Source organism: Alosa sapidissima, chromosome 8, assembly GCF_018492685.1.
Source record: "Alosa sapidissima isolate fAloSap1 chromosome 8, fAloSap1.pri, whole genome shotgun sequence".
In the NCBI taxonomy this organism is placed as follows: domain Eukaryota; kingdom Metazoa; phylum Chordata; class Actinopteri; order Clupeiformes; family Clupeidae; genus Alosa; species Alosa sapidissima.
Window position 1 is genome coordinate 12,798,279 of NC_055964.1, and position 19,823 is coordinate 12,818,101.

A 19,823-nucleotide genomic window follows, 5' to 3' on the forward strand; every position below is an offset into this window, starting at 1 on the left:
GTTGTGCACTACGGGTAGAGAAGTGATAAAATGTGTCTCTGGTTTATTTCATATTTGCATGACACTCACAGCTCATAGGAGAGACTTTTTCCTGTCCACGGCCCAAGACACAAGAGAGGCTCTCTCAAGAACAATGAGACTGTGTAGAAGGTCTTAGAGTTACTTACTTCTGTGCCAGAACCGTTCTGTAAGAACAATGTATGTGTTTTTGCGCCAAGAGCAAGATTTTGGTTAAAGCAGTGTATTTGCTGAGAGCATCTATACTAAAGCAACAGTTGCCTTTGTTTTGATTAAATTTTGCAACTGGAAATTACACAGAGCAACTTTTGGTCAGTAAGTATAATCAGTGACAAGCCTCAGAGTTCTCTTAAGTGTATGTGATGTACAGTGTACACGATTTAAGTAGGATTCTCTTTATTATTGCATTGATTCAGGGTAGAGGTGCTCATCTGTAAGGGGCCTGAAGTTGCTCAACATCCTGGCAAACCCAAATTATAATGCCTCTAAAAGCCTTTGTCACTTGGGGCCGGAGAAGCCTTTTATCATAATTTGTCTTATTACCCTGGTGCATTAGAGAATCAATAGTGGGCCACTATACCTGCAACTATGTTGTCTAGCAGAAGTAATTATGGTTCTTTATCCAGAAAGCCTCCCAGTTTCCTGGACAAAGAGGGAAAAAAAATAATGATTTCATGATGCCTCCTTGATCCACTGTACAAGCCAAAGAGTTAAAGCGCCAGCACACATTGTATTTTTTTGCATTTCCACTGTGTCTCACTGAAAGATTGCTTTCCTTTTTATAGATCTTGATTTAACTCAAGCTCTATTTCTTTTATGGATTTTTTTTTTTTTTGGCCGATTTCAAAAATACACAACAACCAACTCCAACACATATCAGAAATGTACGAGCATAGCCTGACAGAACCGTCCATCCAATCACACGGTTTGCACTTTAGAATCCCATTGGGGCGATAGAATGAGATTTTAAGAGGCGATGTATACAAAATGAATCTGCAAGTCATTACATACAAATGGGATGGGAAGAGCAGGTTAATGGAGGGCCTATTTACATAGTCATTTCATGCCGCTCACTAGCTGAATATATCAACACGCGCATGGTTTGTAATCGTAATAATTCCACAGTCTCATCTTGGCATCTGTTTTTAATCTTCCGGATTGGCCAGTTTTTGATTGTGCCCACCTCTCCGCTCACTTTCTCTTCTTGTCTTCATTGTTGTTTCTTTTTTCTCTGTGTACATAAAAATCAGAGCGCTAGCAGGTTCTGTCCAAACATCAGCAGGCCAGGTTGTAAATCCCTCCAGACCTTTTTTTTTGTTATTTATTTGCACTTTCAGTCTTGAGAAAGGGAGACAGTGGCTGGCGCTCAGCCCTTTCGCATCTCTTTGCACTTCTGGGAAAGTCACCGAGACCTTTGCCAGTCCGTCAGCCAGCCAGCCAGTCAGCGGAGCGGTGTCAGGGCACAATCTCGGAAGTCGCCAAGACTAGCGCTGGAATGCTTCCGATGCTAATTTGATTTCAGGCGCATTATCATCTGGGCTCCTCACAGCACTCTAAGCTAGTGGTGCTGTCCTACTATACCCAATGTAATTTGATTCCTACAAGCTGAGGCACTAATGAATTTACCCCATTCATACAGCTATCATTGGGTAAGGGAAAGATGCATTCACCCTCATTTACTGCTCATAAAAGTAGCTCCCACACACCCCAGAGTATTGTTGAACTGGTTTAGTTGTTTAGTCCCATTATATATCACATCCCTCTTTTTACTTCTTTTTTTGTCCTTTTTTTCTCTTCAAACTGTTATACTTAAACTTTGGAAATCCTTCATCATCTGCGAATGACTAACTAAGCAACATGGTCTGAATTTTTGTGCCAGCGGTGGAGTGGAGGCCCTTAATGACTATGCGATCAGTTAGCGGGATGATTGGAATGCTGGGTAGCAGAAGGGACGTTGCCCCAGAATACAGATGAGATAGAATGCGTAAGGAGAGAAACAAAAAAAATAAATTAAACTTAGAGAGACAGACAGACAGACAGACAGACAGAGAGAGAGAGAGAGAGAGGGAGAGAGTTAGTTACAGGATGTTTATTTGAAACAGTACATTCTGAGCATTCAACGTGGCTGTGCCTTCTTACTGATTTATTTTAGGGGAAGTGGCCAGATCAGTGGGGAGATCATATTGTCCCTCAAATAGATCTGTGAAACTAAACCTTGCACCATTAACAGTAATAATGTCCCCCATCATATTGCATTGAGCGATATTGTGTCTTCGATTTTCAGATAGACACCTCTCACTCTATTTCATCAGTGCCCCTGTCATAAGTCTGTGGTATGCTTTTGTAATAGTGTGTAGTTAACACATCATATGCTCCATAGGATACATAATATCCTGTTAAGGTCACCCATCCTTGAGCCTCTCTGTCTCTGTGCGGAGTGTGTGCATGTGAGCAGGCTACCTCAATCCCCTACCATTCAATCCCAACCAATCACATCCCACCCCAATCGCCTCCCATTCAATCCCAGCCAATCGCATCCCATCCAGTCAGCCAGTCTCCATTTGTCACTCTTGGATCCTTCTCATTTCTAACGATTGGCTAAATCATGATGGGCTTGAGCTATTGATGCTCTCGGAGGTGTGCTTCTTTTAACTGATGGAGCACCGAGGAGGAATGTGTGTGTGCGTGTGTGTGTGTGTGTGTGTGTGTGTGTGTGTGTGTGTGTCAGTGTTTGTGTCTGTGCCTGTGCTTTTGCCTTTGCCTGCGCTTGTGTCTGTATTTGTATGTATATTTGCATTCAGTGCACATGTGTGCATAGGGAATTTAACTATCCTGGCATCTGCAACGGTACTCTGAGCGAAGGCGATGGCTAAAAGCAGTTTGTAAATAATGCAGAATATTCATTATGGTTGCTGCATGAGACTGGCAATGAGCCAATAAGAGGTGGTGACTGGTGACTATCGGAGCTTTGATTCCCTATAAGATTCACGAGTAATCATAATCATCTTTATTCTCTCTCTCTCTCTCTCTCTCTCTCTCTCTCTCTCTCTCTCTCTCTCTCTCTCTCTCTCTCTCTCTCTCTCTCTCTCTCTCTCTCTCTCTCTCCATGGCCTCACACACACACACAGGTGAATTTATGCCCAAGTCATCTTCTGTAGTGCACTTAACCGAGGCTCGCTGGTGTAAATTATAGATGAAGGAAGAAAGGCCTATGCTTATTCATTGCTTATTCATTCATTAGACATTTGGTCGCTGCCTGAAACTCGAGATGTTTCTCGCTCATAAAAATGATTTTCCTCTCTCCAGCCATGCTGCTCTCTCCAGCCATGCTGCTCTGTCATTTCATTCTCCCTTTTCCTCCTCCTTCATTTACATCTTTTTCTCTCTTTCTCTGTCTCACTCCCTCTTGGTTAGTCGCTGTCACTGTCCCTCTCCTCTCTCTCTCTCTCTCTCTCTCTCTCTCTCTCTCTCTCTTCCTTGGCCTCTGTGACAGTCTAAATCATTCTCTCTTTCTTGTGCGAGCGCGCATGCTCTCTCTCTCTCTCACTCGTTCTCTCTACCCCCCCCCCCCCCCCCACATACACATTTTGCAGGCAGTTTGTTAAACACTGGAACTAATTAATCTTTAAGGGATGAAAAAAGGGAGATTTTCGGCACAAAGCGACTCAGATGAAGACAGAAATTGGCTGTGGGGGTTTTCCGTGATGAATACAAATGACAGCAGCCCTTTTCTGAGGCTAATTGCCTTGCGTGGCGTTTGTGCGTTTTGGTGGCATCTTCCCATTGACACTTTCAACTCTCGCCGTTGCTTCCCTCGCTTGCATGCCATCCTTTCATTTGTCTTTGTTGTGTCTTTGTTTCCCCCCCCCCCCAAATCTGAAAAGCCGATTTGAAGACGTGCGTGTGCGTGTGTGTGTGTGTGTGTCGCAGCTGTGATGAGATTATAGGCAGCGTTGAGAACGGCGCAAACATTTTTGTTTTTCACCTCAATGAGGTACACGTGCCGCGGGGCAGGTGCCAGCACTGTCTGGAAGAGGCTTTCCCACTGCTGTAGTTGTTGTTGTGGTGGTGGTGGTGGAGTAGCACTGTGTGTGTCTGTCGTATCCTCATTTCCAAGTAACACACACACACACACACACACACACACACACACACACACACACACACACACACACACAGTGCCACGCGTGTTCGCAAAACACAGGCCCTTGTGTTTATTGGCAGCGCCCATGCTGCAGGCCAGGCTTGGGGGCACAAACGGCCATCAACACAGGCATGTCATTCGCTCTCTATTTCTCTCTCTATCTCTCTCTCTCTCTCTCTCTCTCTCTCTCTCTCTCTCTCTCTCTCTCTCGCTCTCTCTCTCTTCCCTCGCTGACTGAGCTCCTCTGGTTCTGCAGTCCTGTCAGACAACCGTCTTCAAAGCCACCAGAGTGGACGATTTTTCCCCTCAGGTGGACCTCTGGGGGTGGTCAGACCAGTGTGTGTATGTCAGTGCTGTCACATCTCTGCTCTCACATACTGCTGCACGACTCAATGGCCTCATGTGGTCCCCTTTTCACCCTTGTTTCCCATTAAACACTTACAGTATATAGCTATGGTCTGCAGTTACAGTATATAGCTATGGTCTGCAGTTAGCAGCATGCTGTCGAACATTCAGCGATAATGTGTATCGTATATCATGAATACAGAGGTGGAAACAGGTATTTCTCACACATTTCAATTTATAATGATGCTATTTCATTTCATTTATTACATATGAACAATCTTGTAATTGTAGGCAGATGAAATATTGTGTATGCTTCACTGTAAGTGTAAGTGCTAATTAATGGTAATTTTGATAGCTGCCACAGATGAATGAAGACCAACTCAGGCAATGGCAGGAGCAGAGTTTTATTTACAATGATGCGCATCAAAGGAGAGACAACATGCATCAGCTGTTCTAATTAAACAAGCAAATAGTCAGGGTTTAAGTATTCTTCCAGGCTGACAGGAGATGGCAATCCAGAGCAGATAACTACTGCCATAGAAGATGCACCCTGTGACACACAACTGTGACACATGGCAAAAACATGACCTTCTGTTTCTTATCTCTGATCTAACTCTTGAATGAAGTAACAGTCATGTCAGATGTGGAAGAATTCCACCTATTATTCTGACATGAGGACACATAACAAAAAAAAACTAAGAAACATCAGGACATAAACCACTTATGGATATAAAAATCATGAATTCCATGACACGGGGCATGGGCGGCACATGGCAAGGTGGATACACACACACACACACACACACACACACACACACACCGCGTGCACACACACACACACGCACACCTGCATGTTTTACTTATGCATACGTTTCAATCTCTCCTAGAGTGAAGACATTCCCGTGCTTTCTGTCTTCCAGCAGTAAGAAAATGGGTCAGTAAAAGAGGGTGTTGTAAATGAAATGAGTCCTCAATATACAATTAAATTATCCCAGCTTGAGGGAGCTAAGCCTGGTGGCATGGCTCTACAGAGTGTATTTAATTTGATTCCTTTAAAGGAGCTCTATGCTCATTTTTATCCACTAGAAACACCATCACTTCAAACAAGGATGGTGGGGGTTACGACGCCAACTCACATGCTGATGTACCCCCACCCCCACATTCTCTTTCTCTCTCTCTTTTTCTCTCTCTTTCTCTTCTCCCTCACTTCTTCTCTCATTTCTATTTTAAAAGGCAGAGTGGATCACAGGCCTGAGCTCAAAGCACGCAGGATCTCATTGCATACCCAAAGGTGTTGTTGTTGAGGCTGAAGCTAATTGCTAATCTCAAATTAATTTTCTGCGATGGCGACTCTTTAAGCTTTAGCAAAGGACTAAAAGAGAATCGCAGTGCAGAGAAAGTGAGAGAGAGAGAGAGCGAGAGAGAGTGGGATAAGGGCTTGTCTGCGGGAGGCATTGCTCTCCATGTCCCCTGTGCCTTTGTGTAAGCCCCTGGAGGCGTCGGCAGGAGAGCGCGGTGCGCTGGGACTGATTCCCAGTGACACTGACATACGCCCGCGGATGGGGGCTCCCACAGAGACATCAAAAGCCCCTGCGTGTGTACCAGGGTTAAAAGACGCAGCGCGCGCTCTCCTCGTCGGAGGGAAGGCAGCAGCTTTAACAAGCTTATCTCGCCCTTAATATAGTCGCAGTTATCAAAGCAAAAGAGCTCAGCCGGGGGAAAGGAAGGGTGGCAGAGGAAGAGGTGGGTGGTGTTGCTGAGGTTTGGACAGTGGGATGGGGAGGGTGTGTTCTGCTTGGGGCGTCCTTTCTTTTGACCGCTACCTGTGACCGCAATTTCAGGTTCCACTTCAAGCATGACTTTGTTTTGATGATGGGCCCAATTTGTTGGACTCGGAAAGATTGCCCTTGGTCTCGGACTTTTACAAGTGTCACAGCGAAGCCTGGCGTATTCCAGAGTGTATTTATTCATAGAATAACGTCTGTCGGAATGAATTGAAGCAGATGAAAGGGATAAAGGGATGATGAAACCTTTAAGGTCGAAAATATGCTGCACCCTTTTATCCACGTGTACAAAAATGACTTGCTGATGTAATGCAATCATTATTGTTTTGTGTAATTATACAGAGTGTATGGTATTAATGCAACATATGCCAATGTTCAGGCCAGTAAGAAGTAAAATCCTGCCGTGTTCTGTGTGTTTATCTTTTATCATTAAAGCTGTAGAAAACAAGATCTTCCTCCATTTGATATGGTGTGTGCATTTGGAAAGTGTTTGCATTTCAGTGCTGTCATTGGTTTTAACCAATTAGGAATATTCATGAAAGACTTTATACATGTCCATACATACAATGCATTTCTCTTCTAGAGGACTATATGCCATGCCATAACAAATTCCCTGCTGTTTGTTCTCTGTCATAAAGCAATTGAAATTCCTACTGAACAAAAATGACCCTTGGAGGAGGGATGGTGGTATATGCACTGTATATACTGTACATAGTATAAATAATGTTCACGGGAACCATTTCTGTACTATAAAAATGATAGGGTAACTATTTAATTTGCAATCTTGTGTAAAGCCAAGGCCATATTTTGTTACAATGTTTTTTTGTAAATTCTGCAGTTAAGTTTTTGTGTGCATGAGGAAAAACTAACATTTTCAAAGTGATTTTCAAAATGTTTCAAATTGATGACACTGAACTGTCAGAACACATACCCGCTAAGACAGAAAAGAGCTGTTTACCCAATGACTCTCACAAAATCCATTTTTGAAATACCGGTACTTGTCTGATTTTCACCACTTCTTTTGGCCTCCTTCGTCTGAGGTCAAAGTCGGCTGATGAGTGTGCCAAGGATACACATACCATGCTGATAATTCCATTATTCTGCCAAATTGGCTCTCTCTATTTCCTTAAAAGTCTGTTTTCCTACCTCATCTTTACTTTCTCAATCAAGCCCTCAAGTCCATCCATCCCCTCTTTCTTCCAAGTCTTTGTCTCTTTCTTCCAAGTCTCTCTCTCTCTCTCTATCTCTCTCTCTCTCTCTCTCTCTCTGAAACACTAATGTATTCCTGACCTGGCTGTGAACTGAAAGGGTTATAACACCTCTTCACCGAGTGCTGTGTTGCCATATACGGTCCTGCATATATCAGACTGACACTGTGCAGCCCGTGCAGTTGGGGAAATGATAAAGTGCAAAGCCCAAATGAATAAAACAACATTATGTCAACAGCCAGGCACAGTGCTAATAGAACACCAGAAGCAAATGAGCTCGGTATTAAAAATTTAACCCAAATGGTGCAGTCTGGCCTTAGAAGCTGCTGCGGCTGGCGATTTCTGTTGTTCTGCTGAGCTCAAACTGCAACTAAGCCCTGTAGTTCAATATGCTGTGAATAATTCAAGCTGAAGTTTTTCTTTCTTTTTGTTGTGTCTCTCTCTCTCTCTCTCTCTCTCTCTCTCTCTCTCTCTCTCTCTCTCTCTCTCTCTCTCTCTCTCTCTCTCTCTCTCTCTCTCTCTCTCTCTCAGTCATCTGTTGTTTTAAAACATGTTTTCAAGCCTTTCCAAGAGGAAACAGGCAAAGGTTTCCACCAGCTGAAATAAGGTGGATTGGTTTGACAGCATGCTGCTGACTTTCTGCATCTACCTGCAGCGATGGCTTACTTGGGCCTGAGTTCACCCCCCCCCCCCCCCTCTCGCTCTCTTTCTCTCTCTTTCTCTCTCACTCTCTCACGAGTCTGTCAGATGTACTTACTGCGACACACTGAGACAGTCAACATGGCATTACTGGTCAGCTCGCTCTGTGTGCGCGCCCACTGACATGCCATCTCTCTGTTTCCTGCTCCTCAGGTTGACATGCTGGTTCCTACTAAAATCACCGGCATCATAACCCAGGGGGCAAAAGACTTCGGCCATGTGCAGTTTGTGGGCTCCTATAAAGTGGCCTACAGCAACGACGGGGAGAGGTGGCTCATATATCAAGATGAGAAGCAGAGGAAGGACAAGGTAAGCCTGTTTGTTGCCATGTATCAGAATAAAGGGTCTGAATTTTTATAATTTTATCATTTAGCCGCAGCCAACTTGAGTGTTATCTAAGCATTATTATCCAAGCATCATTTAGCATTACAGCTCACGCAGAAATTCCTGTCCAAAAAAAATTCCGTTTGTGCTGAAATCGTCAGGTAATTGGTAGTAAAGCTGCTATATGGTATTAGCTGCAAAGCAGTTTGTGCTGGAGCCTTGCATTTGGGGTATAGTTAGTGGAAGAAATAAATAAAGCTTGTTCCCTGCCAAGCCTGCCAGGGGTGACCCCCCTCTTTGAATTTCCCGGCCCTCCCTCTCCACCTTGGTGAGCACAGCAGTGGGTTATCACATGCCTCAGCACACTCCACCAAGCCAATTTCAAGTTCTCCTGGCCAGTCAGCCAATCAGATAAAAAAAAAAAAACAGGACCTAACAGACCTGACCCACACCAGGCCGGCGATCTTGTTTACCACCCTTCAAAGGGCTACACATGTCCATCCCTGAGATGTGCCCCCCCCCCCCCCCCCCTGCTGTCAGCAAATGAGTGGTGAAGTTGTTTTGGAGAGTTGCCATATCTCTCCATATGTGTATGTTTGTGTGTCTGTGTGCCTGTGTGCGTGTGTGTGTGCGTGTGTGCGTGTGTGTGATTGTGTGTGCCTTACGACTCTCAAAATGATAAGACCTTCCCAATCTGCTTCGGAGGTAATAGGGGTCAGTTAAGAGAGCAAAATAGAGGAAGAAATTTATCAGCAGCTAGGACCAAAATACCATACTCAGAGGCACTTAGGTGCAGCAAGAGTGGTTCAACTCGTCATCAGCCATGATGGTTTAAAATACACCAAAGTAGACTTTTTTTTTCTCCAATGGGTTTATGCATCCCCATAGCATTTGGGCAGCAATGGAAATGGTTGAAAGGTGAATGGAGATTGGGAAGGACGCAAAGGAGAAATAGCTGTGTGCTATAATGAAACACTAATTATCCACCAGTGGATGCACATCAATTTATGACCTCATGAACAACACATTTCTCTTCTAGAGGACTATTTGTCATACACTTTTCTCTTGTTCTTTTCTCTCTTTCTTTCCTATACTTGATGCTATCCTTTTTCTCTGATTTCTTTCCCCCCCCCCCCCCCCTCTCTCTCTCTCATTCTCTCTCTCTTCATGCCTCTTCTTCCACTTCTGTCCCCAGCTCACACACACACACACAAACACATGTAGGCTTCATCTCCACCTTCTTCCCGCTCTCAGAGGTTCATTTCAACGGCAAAGATGATCTTTGGATTCGGACCCCTGCCAGCCGAGCGTTTCATTGTTCCGAGGGACAGCGTTCTGCGCATTGACAGTTAGGCATCCTGGATTCTGGAATGACTCCAGCCAGTTGGCAGGCCTAGCAGGACAGAGGAAGAGGGAAGTAGGAGGGCGGTGTTGGAAGAGAAACGGTTCTCAGTTAGAAATCATGCATTAAAAATCACATATTCACAAGCTAGTGCAATATGATTTGGAATATTACAGTAAAACAAACAGAGTGAGAAAGGCTGCAGTTCAGACAGATGGCAGACAGTATATCCATGGTTGACAATATCAGTTAATGTTAGATACATTTTATAAGTAAAGTCAGTAGATCACAATGTCATATGTATTCACATGAAATCCATTACAAAAATATAATGTTGTGTTAATCTTGCAATTTATCTATGTTCAGTAGCTGCGGTGAATCTTGCAATTTATCTACAGTATGTTCAGTAGCTGCGGTGAATGATAGCACCGCACACTCAAAACCTTTATTGATTTCTCTACATGGCTCTGACAAGTCAGTGACAAAGGGTTAATTTGCCACTGAATAGATGCTGTCCATGTTGGTCAAGCGTCAATACTATGTGAGATGGAGCTAAATCAGACCCCCCCACCCCCCAACCAAGATTAGCTGTCATGTATTAGCAGGCGGTAGCAGTGTGTATGCCTCAAATGAAAAAACCCTTTGGTGAAGGGTCAGGATTAGCTTTGATTAGCGTATGTGTTAGCCTCAACCCCCCACAAGCTTAAAGACAAGAGTTCGATTAACAGTAAGTCATGGTTCCCCTCAGAGGCCTCCGCCTCAGCTTTGCGGTGAGAGTTGGATAGAAACATAAATGGACACTGTCCAGCCCTGCCCAGTGCAGTCTGAGTGAGCCAGGGGCGAGCAGAGCGAGCCGCAAGCTCCCGCCCTTTGCTTAAGTTATAAATAATGAAGTATGGCCACTGGTCAGACCTAGAGCCAGTCGGTAATGGGCGCCCTTGGACTTGAATCATTTCACAAATCGATGCCGTGAAGACGCTGGCCTTCAGGTCAGATGAAATCCGCCAGCCAGAACCAATAGAGCTGAAATGGACCGCCTCGTTTCCCAGATACCCTGCACGCTTCAGGGAGGGAAGCATTCCTTTTAGGAAGGGTGATATTTAAAGCAGTGTTTCCTCTTTGCAAGAGTATTACTTTACTTGTAATTGTGAATGGTTGGTTGCAGACACTCTCTTAGGCCATGAATCAGTCGTTCCCAACAAACTTTTGGGTCGGTCCGATCTGTCGTGTGTAGGCTGGCTTAAAACTCCCCAAATAAAAGAGCATTCCAGCTCTAGTCAGATCTGATTGTCTTTCTGGCATGTGAGAACTTCTGGTCGAACGTACCGTGTGAGCAAAGCAAACAAATCAGATTGAAACATACTGTATAGTGTGAGTTACAATATCACACCATTTCATAGTGTGAGTTACCATGACAGCTCCTCTCTCATTGTTCCATTTATTTTCTTCTGCCTCAGGATATCTTGTGATATCAAACACAAGCTAGGATTTGAGTGCTATAAGCTATTGATTAAAGCTTCACTGAAATACATTTACCAGACAAAAAACAGGGTATTGTACGGTGGCCGACAAGTGCAAACGACGTGCAGTTTATGACAACAGATGCAAATCAACAAAACACATGCAAATAGACAAAACACAAACAACTTCAGAAAACATCTTCATCTTCATTTGACAACACGTGCAAATCAATTAGAAAACGCACTGCAAATTCAGAAAACATTTACATTTCAGAAACAAGCTGCCAATTCACAACAGCAATTCAGAAAAGCGCTGCAAAATTCACAACACAACGGAAGTGTTTCCGGGGGACACTTAAAAGTGATGAACATCTCTAAATAGGTGGCGAACAGGTGCAAACCTACATAGGTACAGACAGTAAAGGAGAGGTGTTCATCACTTTAAAGTGCCATTAAAATAAACCCAAATACTTACATTTCAGAGCCAGAACATTTGAAACAGGAACTGTCGCCACCTGTTCAGAGGTGTTCATCACTTTTAAGTGTCCCTGGAAACACTTCCGTTGTGTTGTGAATTTTGCAGCGCATTTCTGAAATGTAAATGTTGTCTGAATTTGCAGCGCGTTTTCTAAATGATGTGCACGTGTTGTCAAATGAAGATGAAGATGTTTTCTTAAGTTGGTTGTGTTTTATCTATTTGCAAGTGTTTTGTTGATTTGCATCTGTTGTCATAAGTTGCACGTCCTTTGCACCTGTCGGCCACCGTAGTATTGGTACATTGTGAAATTTGTTTATGTACAGTATGTCATCACTGTTACCAAGAAATGGATGAAGCAATGGAGATTTTGGTGCAGATGTTTGCTTTTGATTGGAGTAGCCACCTTGGACTAAATCCATTATGTGATAATGGCCACATTCATATCTCACATTCATACCATTGCATCTAAGCTCTCTACAGACACCTGAGGTAAAATAGCTTATTTTAGATATGTTTTGTATTGCTTTGTGTCAGCCAAATGTATTGCTGTCAGTCGTTTTTTTTTCAATGTCTGTCTTTTACATGTCTGATAGTGTACAATAAAAGTCAACACTCAAAAACACACATATAAAGCAAGAGAGAGACAGAGAGAAAGAGACAGAGAGAGAGAGAAGTCAGTACCACATAGCATTGTGCACAGTTGATACAGAAATGTTGTCTTTTTTCACTAGTAGACCATAGCTTTATTTGTTTTTTGAGTATTCACACTTCCAAAGTCTGTGTGACCAGTACAGAGCTGTGTGTGTGGGTCTGGAACTGATCGCATTTGGTCAGACAGATGCAGGAGGGGACACTGATTTTTCTGTCTTGATTTGTCTCTAATTTTCATGGATACTTCAATCTCTGCTGCTGTTACACAGTGTGCTAAGAAGACAAACAACTCCAAGGTAGTTCACTTGAACAGTTCAAGTAGACAGATAATCTACAATATTGTTAAACAACAATAATCAACAATATCAACAATAAAACAACAATAATCAACAATATTGTTATAGTCAATCACTTGCTGCAGCCCTAATTGACATATTTCTTTGAAACTTCGATCAATAACATGTTGGCATGTGACTAAGAGGACTCCAACATGACTTCAGAGAAGGCTTGTGGAGAAACAGAACAATATCTGATGCTTGAATCCATCAACATTTCTGGGTAAAGCACTTGACTTCCTTGAGGGTCTTGAGTATGTTTTTGAGTAGAGTGGTGCATTGTGATGATGCATTCTGGCATTGTTTGTCTCTACACCAATGTAGAGCTCGAGAGAGATGACCAACATTTTCCATTGATGTATTGCTAAGGTTGTTTGGGGTCATTGACTTGGCTGAAGTTCTACTTGTACTTTATTTTAATATGAATGAGTGGCATGTACTGTAGGACACAGACTGAACCAGATGGAACCATAAAAGGAGCAACAAAATGAGAAAGATTAAAGTAATAAAAAGAAGATTCGCCCTTGTGTCATTGGCACTGGCTATCGTCATAGAACAGCCCTCAAGGTATGTTGTGCTCTGTTTTCTAGGAAGACAGAGCCAGTTTATTGTTCATAGGATCCCCATTAGCTGAGACATAAGTCTTTTTCCTGGAGTCTGACAGTACAAAAAGATAATAATTAGGTTAAAGGTGCATTACATTACACTAACAAACCTTAGGTTAACAGGAAACCATGCATATACAGAAGCTCAAAAAAGCAAACATTATATATAGTAATATATAGGTATATATATATATATAGGTATATAGTAATATATAGGTATAGTAAATCGCCCTGCTGCTGCATACCTTGTATTGTAAGTATGAGCATTAGAACTTTTGCAGAAGAGATTATATCGACTCAGTGGAGTTTTGTTGTTTAAAGTTGTGTTCTTTAGGTTTCTCTGTCCTCTTAATGAAGAAGTAGGTCTGTGAAGTGTGACCTCTCCTCCCCTCTCTCCACACTGAAAAAGAGACGACTGAGCCACCAGCCATGTGGTCAGGCATGGAGATAAAGTACCCAATTACAGCCCCCCGTGTCCCGCACACAGTCTCCAATGTCACCTACACCGAAGTCAACAAGTTTTAGTGTGCTTTTTTAATTCATGTTGACGCCACACAGCTTCCCATCTCTCCGCCCTGCATCTTCTCCCCCTGCTCAGGGTACAACTGATTTGTGTCGGTGTGACAAGAGTCTCACATGGCTCTGAGTGAACTCTTTTGCTCCCAGATGAAGATCTACAAAGCAGCCCAATAGCCTTCCTCCTCCTCCAGACCATCTGTACTTGGCTGAGCTTGGGCCTTTTTAACAGCCTCCTTTGGTCCCAGTGATTTATGCCCCACACCCCACCCCATCTGTGTCCATCGCTGTTAGCATTTACTCTGGAAAAGATAGACAGACATACACACATGAGAGGAAGTTGGAGGGTGGATAGAGGACTTTGCAAAGCACAGTGGCGGGGTGGTGAGGCTGCTCAGTTACTGACGTGTTAAGCAGGGCCCGTTGAAGCATGCGGAGAGGTGAGGAGGGTGGTGGTGGTGGTGGTGGTGGCGGTGGTGTCTTGACATGATTGGAGGTGGCAGCACACGTGAGGCTGTCACACACAGCCACCGCACTCGCGACCGGGCTTGCTGGGGACCCGCTTCGTGGGCCGTGTCGCTGCGAACGTGTAAAGTGCCCACGGTGTTTACAGTCAAGCCTGACTGCTATCACACTGGCTCCTTCAATAATTTACACCTCTTACCCATGCTCTGACATGAGGCAACTTTTTCTGTGTCTGGCAGACACACACATCCGCACATTCACATACCCGCTGGCTGTGAAAATGCTTCATGTATTTGTGTTTAAGTGTGTGTGTGTGTGCGTGTGTGTCTGTGTGTGTGTGTGTGTGTGTGTGTGTGTGTGTGTAGGAGTGTGTGAATGTCTGTAAGTGAGTGTGTGCATGAATTATGTTTTGTTCAATCCTCATAACACAAACATTTTGCAGAGAAAACAGCGATAATAGTGTAAGAATAGAGGTGTGAAATTAGAAAAGAACATTCTCTTGGATCTTGCTAGATCCTTGTTTGTGAAAGGTTACAATGAATATAAAACAACTTTCTAGAAAGCATCTCATCTACATTGTCATTATAATAACTGAGATTACTGGATTTGCTGTTGGTCACCTATTCCATGGTTGGTGCCCTTTCCATGGACTCCTTCCAGTGGATCTTTTTAAAATGAATTGTGTCTTATCTCTTATCATCATCATACTTCAATGCAGCTTGGTATTTCTTCATCTTTTTTTCTCTCAACAAACGAATTAAAAAAAGTGTTATAATTTGCCACCAAACCCATTAGACTGAGCTGCTTTAAGATGGAAAGAAAGGAATAATACCTTTTAAAACTAGCTGACAAATTGCGTTCAAAGCATAGTCTAAATGTGTGGTAAATGAGCTCAAATAAAATCTTCAAAGCTAATTATATTGCTTCAGCTTTCATGTGATAGAAATCCCAGGCAATTATTTGGCCCTTGTTTACAACCTTCCATGGACGATGTGGTATTGTAATAACTTTTTCCTACAAAACATGTGATTATGTACTATCCAATTGAAAAAAACCTTTTGTGTAATTTCTACATTCATTTTGTCATGGTATCATTTATTTAAAGGGAAACTTGGCAGGATTTCCCCCTCTGCTGGAGAAATTGCACATTATGCTATTTCAAACTGTGTGAAAAGGTAATGATAAAGCACATGGATTTGTTTACAAGCTAGCGAACTGTTAGCATAAGTTTGGCAGAACTATGTGGATGTTACAAGGTAAGAAACACGATTTAAAACGAGTTTCTTGTTTCTCACTTCTCTTTCCGGGACGGTAGTCTCAATGTTGCAAGGTTGGTTTTCCGCCTGGGGACGCTAGGCGCAGCGGGGAAAGTCACCATTTTCACCGGAACAGGTCATTTAACCATCCAAATGATTTCTAAACGGGTTTATTAAGTTGAAATAGTTGCCAAGTTCCCCTTTAACATTAACTGGATTGAATGCATTCAGATTTTCAGCAGGTTTCTAGTGGGGATTTGAACAGCACTGTTTGTTTGGTTCAAGCCCAAATGATGTTGCCTATTTTCCAAAAAAAAATCTAATTGGACTTTTTGCTTTTGACTACGCTATTTTGTCCTTAGATCACTAGTCTGCCATGCATTAACTATGCCTTTTCACAAAAACAAAAAACACCCACACATGTGTTGCCAAATTGTAAAATGTTTGTCTTTAAGCCCCCAAAGCTATTGTGCCTGTGACCCCATTTCAGACTGCTGTTCTGAGGGGCAGAAATGCACCATGTTTATGCATGAGCACAAGCCGCAGTGGGCTTCTCTTCAGCTCTCCTCCTTCATCAGGTGTGAGAGGCACTTCCAGCGGAGGAAAATTCCAAGCTCATCATAGGCGCTGCTCGCAAAAGCCTTCTCCAAGCCAACACAGGGGCCCTCATCAGGCACTCGCTCGGCAATGCTCCCCCCATCTGCATTGGCAGCTCAAGGGAGTGAACCAGCCCCCTCTGTGTTCTGATGGAGCTGCAGGCGAACTGTGGAGAGAGAGAGAGTGTTTATGTGAGTGTGTGAGCAAGAGTGGGGTGTTTCTCCTGAAGAGGAGACCACATTATGCTCTTTGCTTTTTCTCTCTCTCTCTCTTTCTCTCTCTCTCTCGCTTTCTCCCCACTGGCTCACAGGCACCCCCTCTGGTGTGATCTTGTTTCCTTAATAAGCTAGAGCTTTTGAATAGATTTTTTTTCCTTCTCGCTCTCTCCCCCACGAGCGTCTGTTTCCCGCTAATCCTCGTTGAGCGCTGGCGTGGCCTGCCGTCACACTCGAATTCGCGACGCCACCGTCTTAAGGCCCCTCAACGCGCTGTGATTCACAGAGAGCGCCGGAGCCAGACAGCAGGGATGCTCGAGACGTGCGCGAGTGTCTTATTAACAGACAGCCCTGTAGCCGCACTGTGGACGTTCAAGGACCTTTCATCAGGTCTGATGCTCAATGAAAAAAACAATATGAGCCAACACTTAGCACATTACAGTAGCTTAAACTCTTTACCAACTCTCTCACACTGACTCCACATGTGACTAATCAAAAGTATAGCCGCCAAAACCGTTTGTTTCACCTTGGAGAGGCAGTATAGTAAAAGTATCACTCACGGCATGAAGCAGCACATGCCAGTTGAGCAGTCCTCTTCTAAAACATTTAATTGAAATGATCATTGTTCTCACAGAGGCTTGGGGGACACAGTTACTGCCCATTATCTCTCATTGTCTTCTCAATTTAGCACACTTGGGCATGTATTAAGAACAAAATAGGCATTCTGACCTGCCAGAGGCTTCTTATTATGCTCTCAGTGCTTCTGCTGACCATAAACACAGGATGAATGCCTTCAATCGACACACTGCTCTCAGCTGGATTGTAAAGACATTGGTTTTAATAAGCCTCACACCAATGGTTGACCAGTTGTCTGCTTCAGGAGCACATTCTGTCTTTTTGTCCCCCAGTTTATGGAAGAACATGGTGGTATCCCTACAAAACACAAAGATCCCGCTACACTGGGATGGCTTAGAAGATCTGCTGGTTACATGCGGTCCTGATTGTGGCCTTACCTCAAACAACTTCCCTTTGTTCTTTGGCTTTGATTTTGACTATATACTTTGGACAGAGAACATGCTCATCATTCAAACCCAAAACAGTATTTTGAAGGCAGTCTGCTATTATGGCCACATATATTAAGGGTTTCATGACTACTGATTTTTACTAGCAGTTTTTCATAATAGTAGTCGACTAGTTGTTATGCACAGTTCTGGTGCTAACATTACTGTAAGTGCTGGTTGTTGCAGGTTCTTCATCCGAAGATGGTTATCAATAACAGACAATTTCTTATTCATGACACTGTGGAACAGGTCTCATTTTAAATAAAAATAAAAATGGCCTGTTTAGCCTGTAGCCATTTTGTCCATGACAAGTTTAGTGCTGCCTATAACACTGACTAGTGGTTATAATATTTGACTAGTCAAGTAGTTGACTATTTGATGAAACCCCTAACATATATAGCCCATTTTAAGGAAATAGGTGTTACTCAGCAGGTATTTCTGTGTTGTAACTGAACTGGTAGAACACTGGGCTAACAGCTCCAAGGTCATGTGGCTGATAATCAAACAGCATGCATGTTTTACTGAAGAAATGGGTATGTAGTGTGCTGTAAGGCACTTGAAAGTGTTTGGATATGTCAGCAAATTTGATTTAAAATAGACAAAATAGATGATGATGACCACAACAATGGTGGCGGCGGCAGGGGCGGAGCCAGACATTTAAAACATTGGGGGCTTTTGGGGGATTTTGAAAAATAACCCCTTAAATAATGACTTCTAGTGAATTCTGTGTAAACTAATGGACACATGGAGACTTTAAAAATGTGAGACTCAAGGTATATCTGACTGGCACTTTGGGTCTTTCAAGAGGGGTCTATAGGCATAGCCTATCTGATCAGCAGGCACTTAGTTAATTAAGCGTTTTTTATGAGTTATGGTTTGTATATTATAGGCTAGTATACTATGCTGAGATGCTACCTTGTCTCAATACATTTTTACTTTGAACTCTGGCAAAAGTAGCCTCATGGTCAGGTTTAGCACAGCCCCACACATTGTGAACCCACTTGTTAAAATGTTCAATGGAACACATTAAGCTAAGTTTAATTTAGGGCTTAAAGCTCATTTTTCAAAATGGGGGGAATTATCTCCTTCAGTGCTTCACATAGGGGGACTAATTCAGTTGGGGAGGGGGTGGGGATACATTTTACAAACTGAAATCGCATTTTCCTTATAGGCCTACAGGCGTCAATGAGAGAACACTTACACTTTTGATTTTGGTTTCGATTTTCTAATTGGAGTAAGTCTTTGTGACAACACGTCATGATACATTTGATAATGTTTGATCGTTGTTTTGGTACTATGAAGCATCTTTTACGTAATTAATGCGCACTCTAGAAAGTGAAAGTAGCCTAACCTAGGCCTACGCTCTGTGTCTGTGCACGTCCGCAATTGATTACGTTCCTCAAATGGAGAACACATCAATCTCATGGTATTGTTTGCCCTAAAATGCATGAAACATGCAAATTCAAAATCCCGCCGGTAGCCACGTTACATCTCCGTTTCATATTTGCCTAGGCTACTAGCCTACAATAAATTAATTGAACGAACTCAACTGACAACAGGTAAATCTACTGATTCGGTCATTGAGACTCTATGAATACAGTAAAACAAACTTTCTGTCTTTTTGAAGTTTATTTTTGTATTCCGGGGTACAGTAGCCTAATTGCCTAATGTCTTGACAATAGTTTTTTTTTACCGCTTGCTGTTTAAACTGACTGCACCGCTCTGAACTTTCCTGCCAGGTTTATGACGTAAACCGCGGGAGAGTGGGGGCAGTTGCAACAATTTTTGCATTTGGCTCTGTTACTCAGAGACGGTTTGGATTAGACAAACCAATTTTTTATACAATACATTTACATCTGTCTGTTAATAGTCTAAACCATTTAAAGATAATTACAGAATCTACATTTTTCACAATTTGCATTTGAATGTAAGGAGTCAGATGTTGCAACTGACCCAGGGCTGGGGACAATATTGCGCAGTTGGCCAATATTGGCCTTATGCGCAGATGTCAAATACATCTCGGCTGTGGCATTGTCTAAACTCATCGTGTGGGAAATCCAGTGTTTGGAATAACGCCATTTAAAAGAACGGCATTAGGTAACGACGGGGTAACGGGGTAATCTAACTAATTATTTTTCCCATCTTTACAACGCCGTTAACGTTACTGGACGTTAAATGCGGTGCATTACTATGTGTAACAGGGTGATACATAGGTGATTAGAATTGGCTAAGGCAGAGTCATGTTTCATGATAGCCAATCAGTGTTTTTACACACTTGTCAGCACACGCGCCACACACACACGCAACAGCTAAACGAGAT

At 43.0% G+C, this 19,823-nt stretch overlaps 1 protein-coding gene across 3 annotated transcripts in view; it reads left to right on the forward strand.

The window, feature by feature from the left end:
* The window catches only part of edil3a (EGF-like repeats and discoidin I-like domains 3a), a 127,169-nt gene that overhangs the window by 103,855 nt on the left and 3,491 nt on the right, over window positions 1-19,823 (forward strand). For all 3 annotated transcript variants that reach the window (XM_042101733.1, XM_042101734.1, XM_042101735.1), the window contains one exon: window positions 8,352-8,507. In XM_042101733.1, the coding sequence (XP_041957667.1) occupies window positions 8,352-8,507 (156 nt within the window). The remainder of the gene's footprint in view (window positions 1-8,351; window positions 8,508-19,823) is intronic.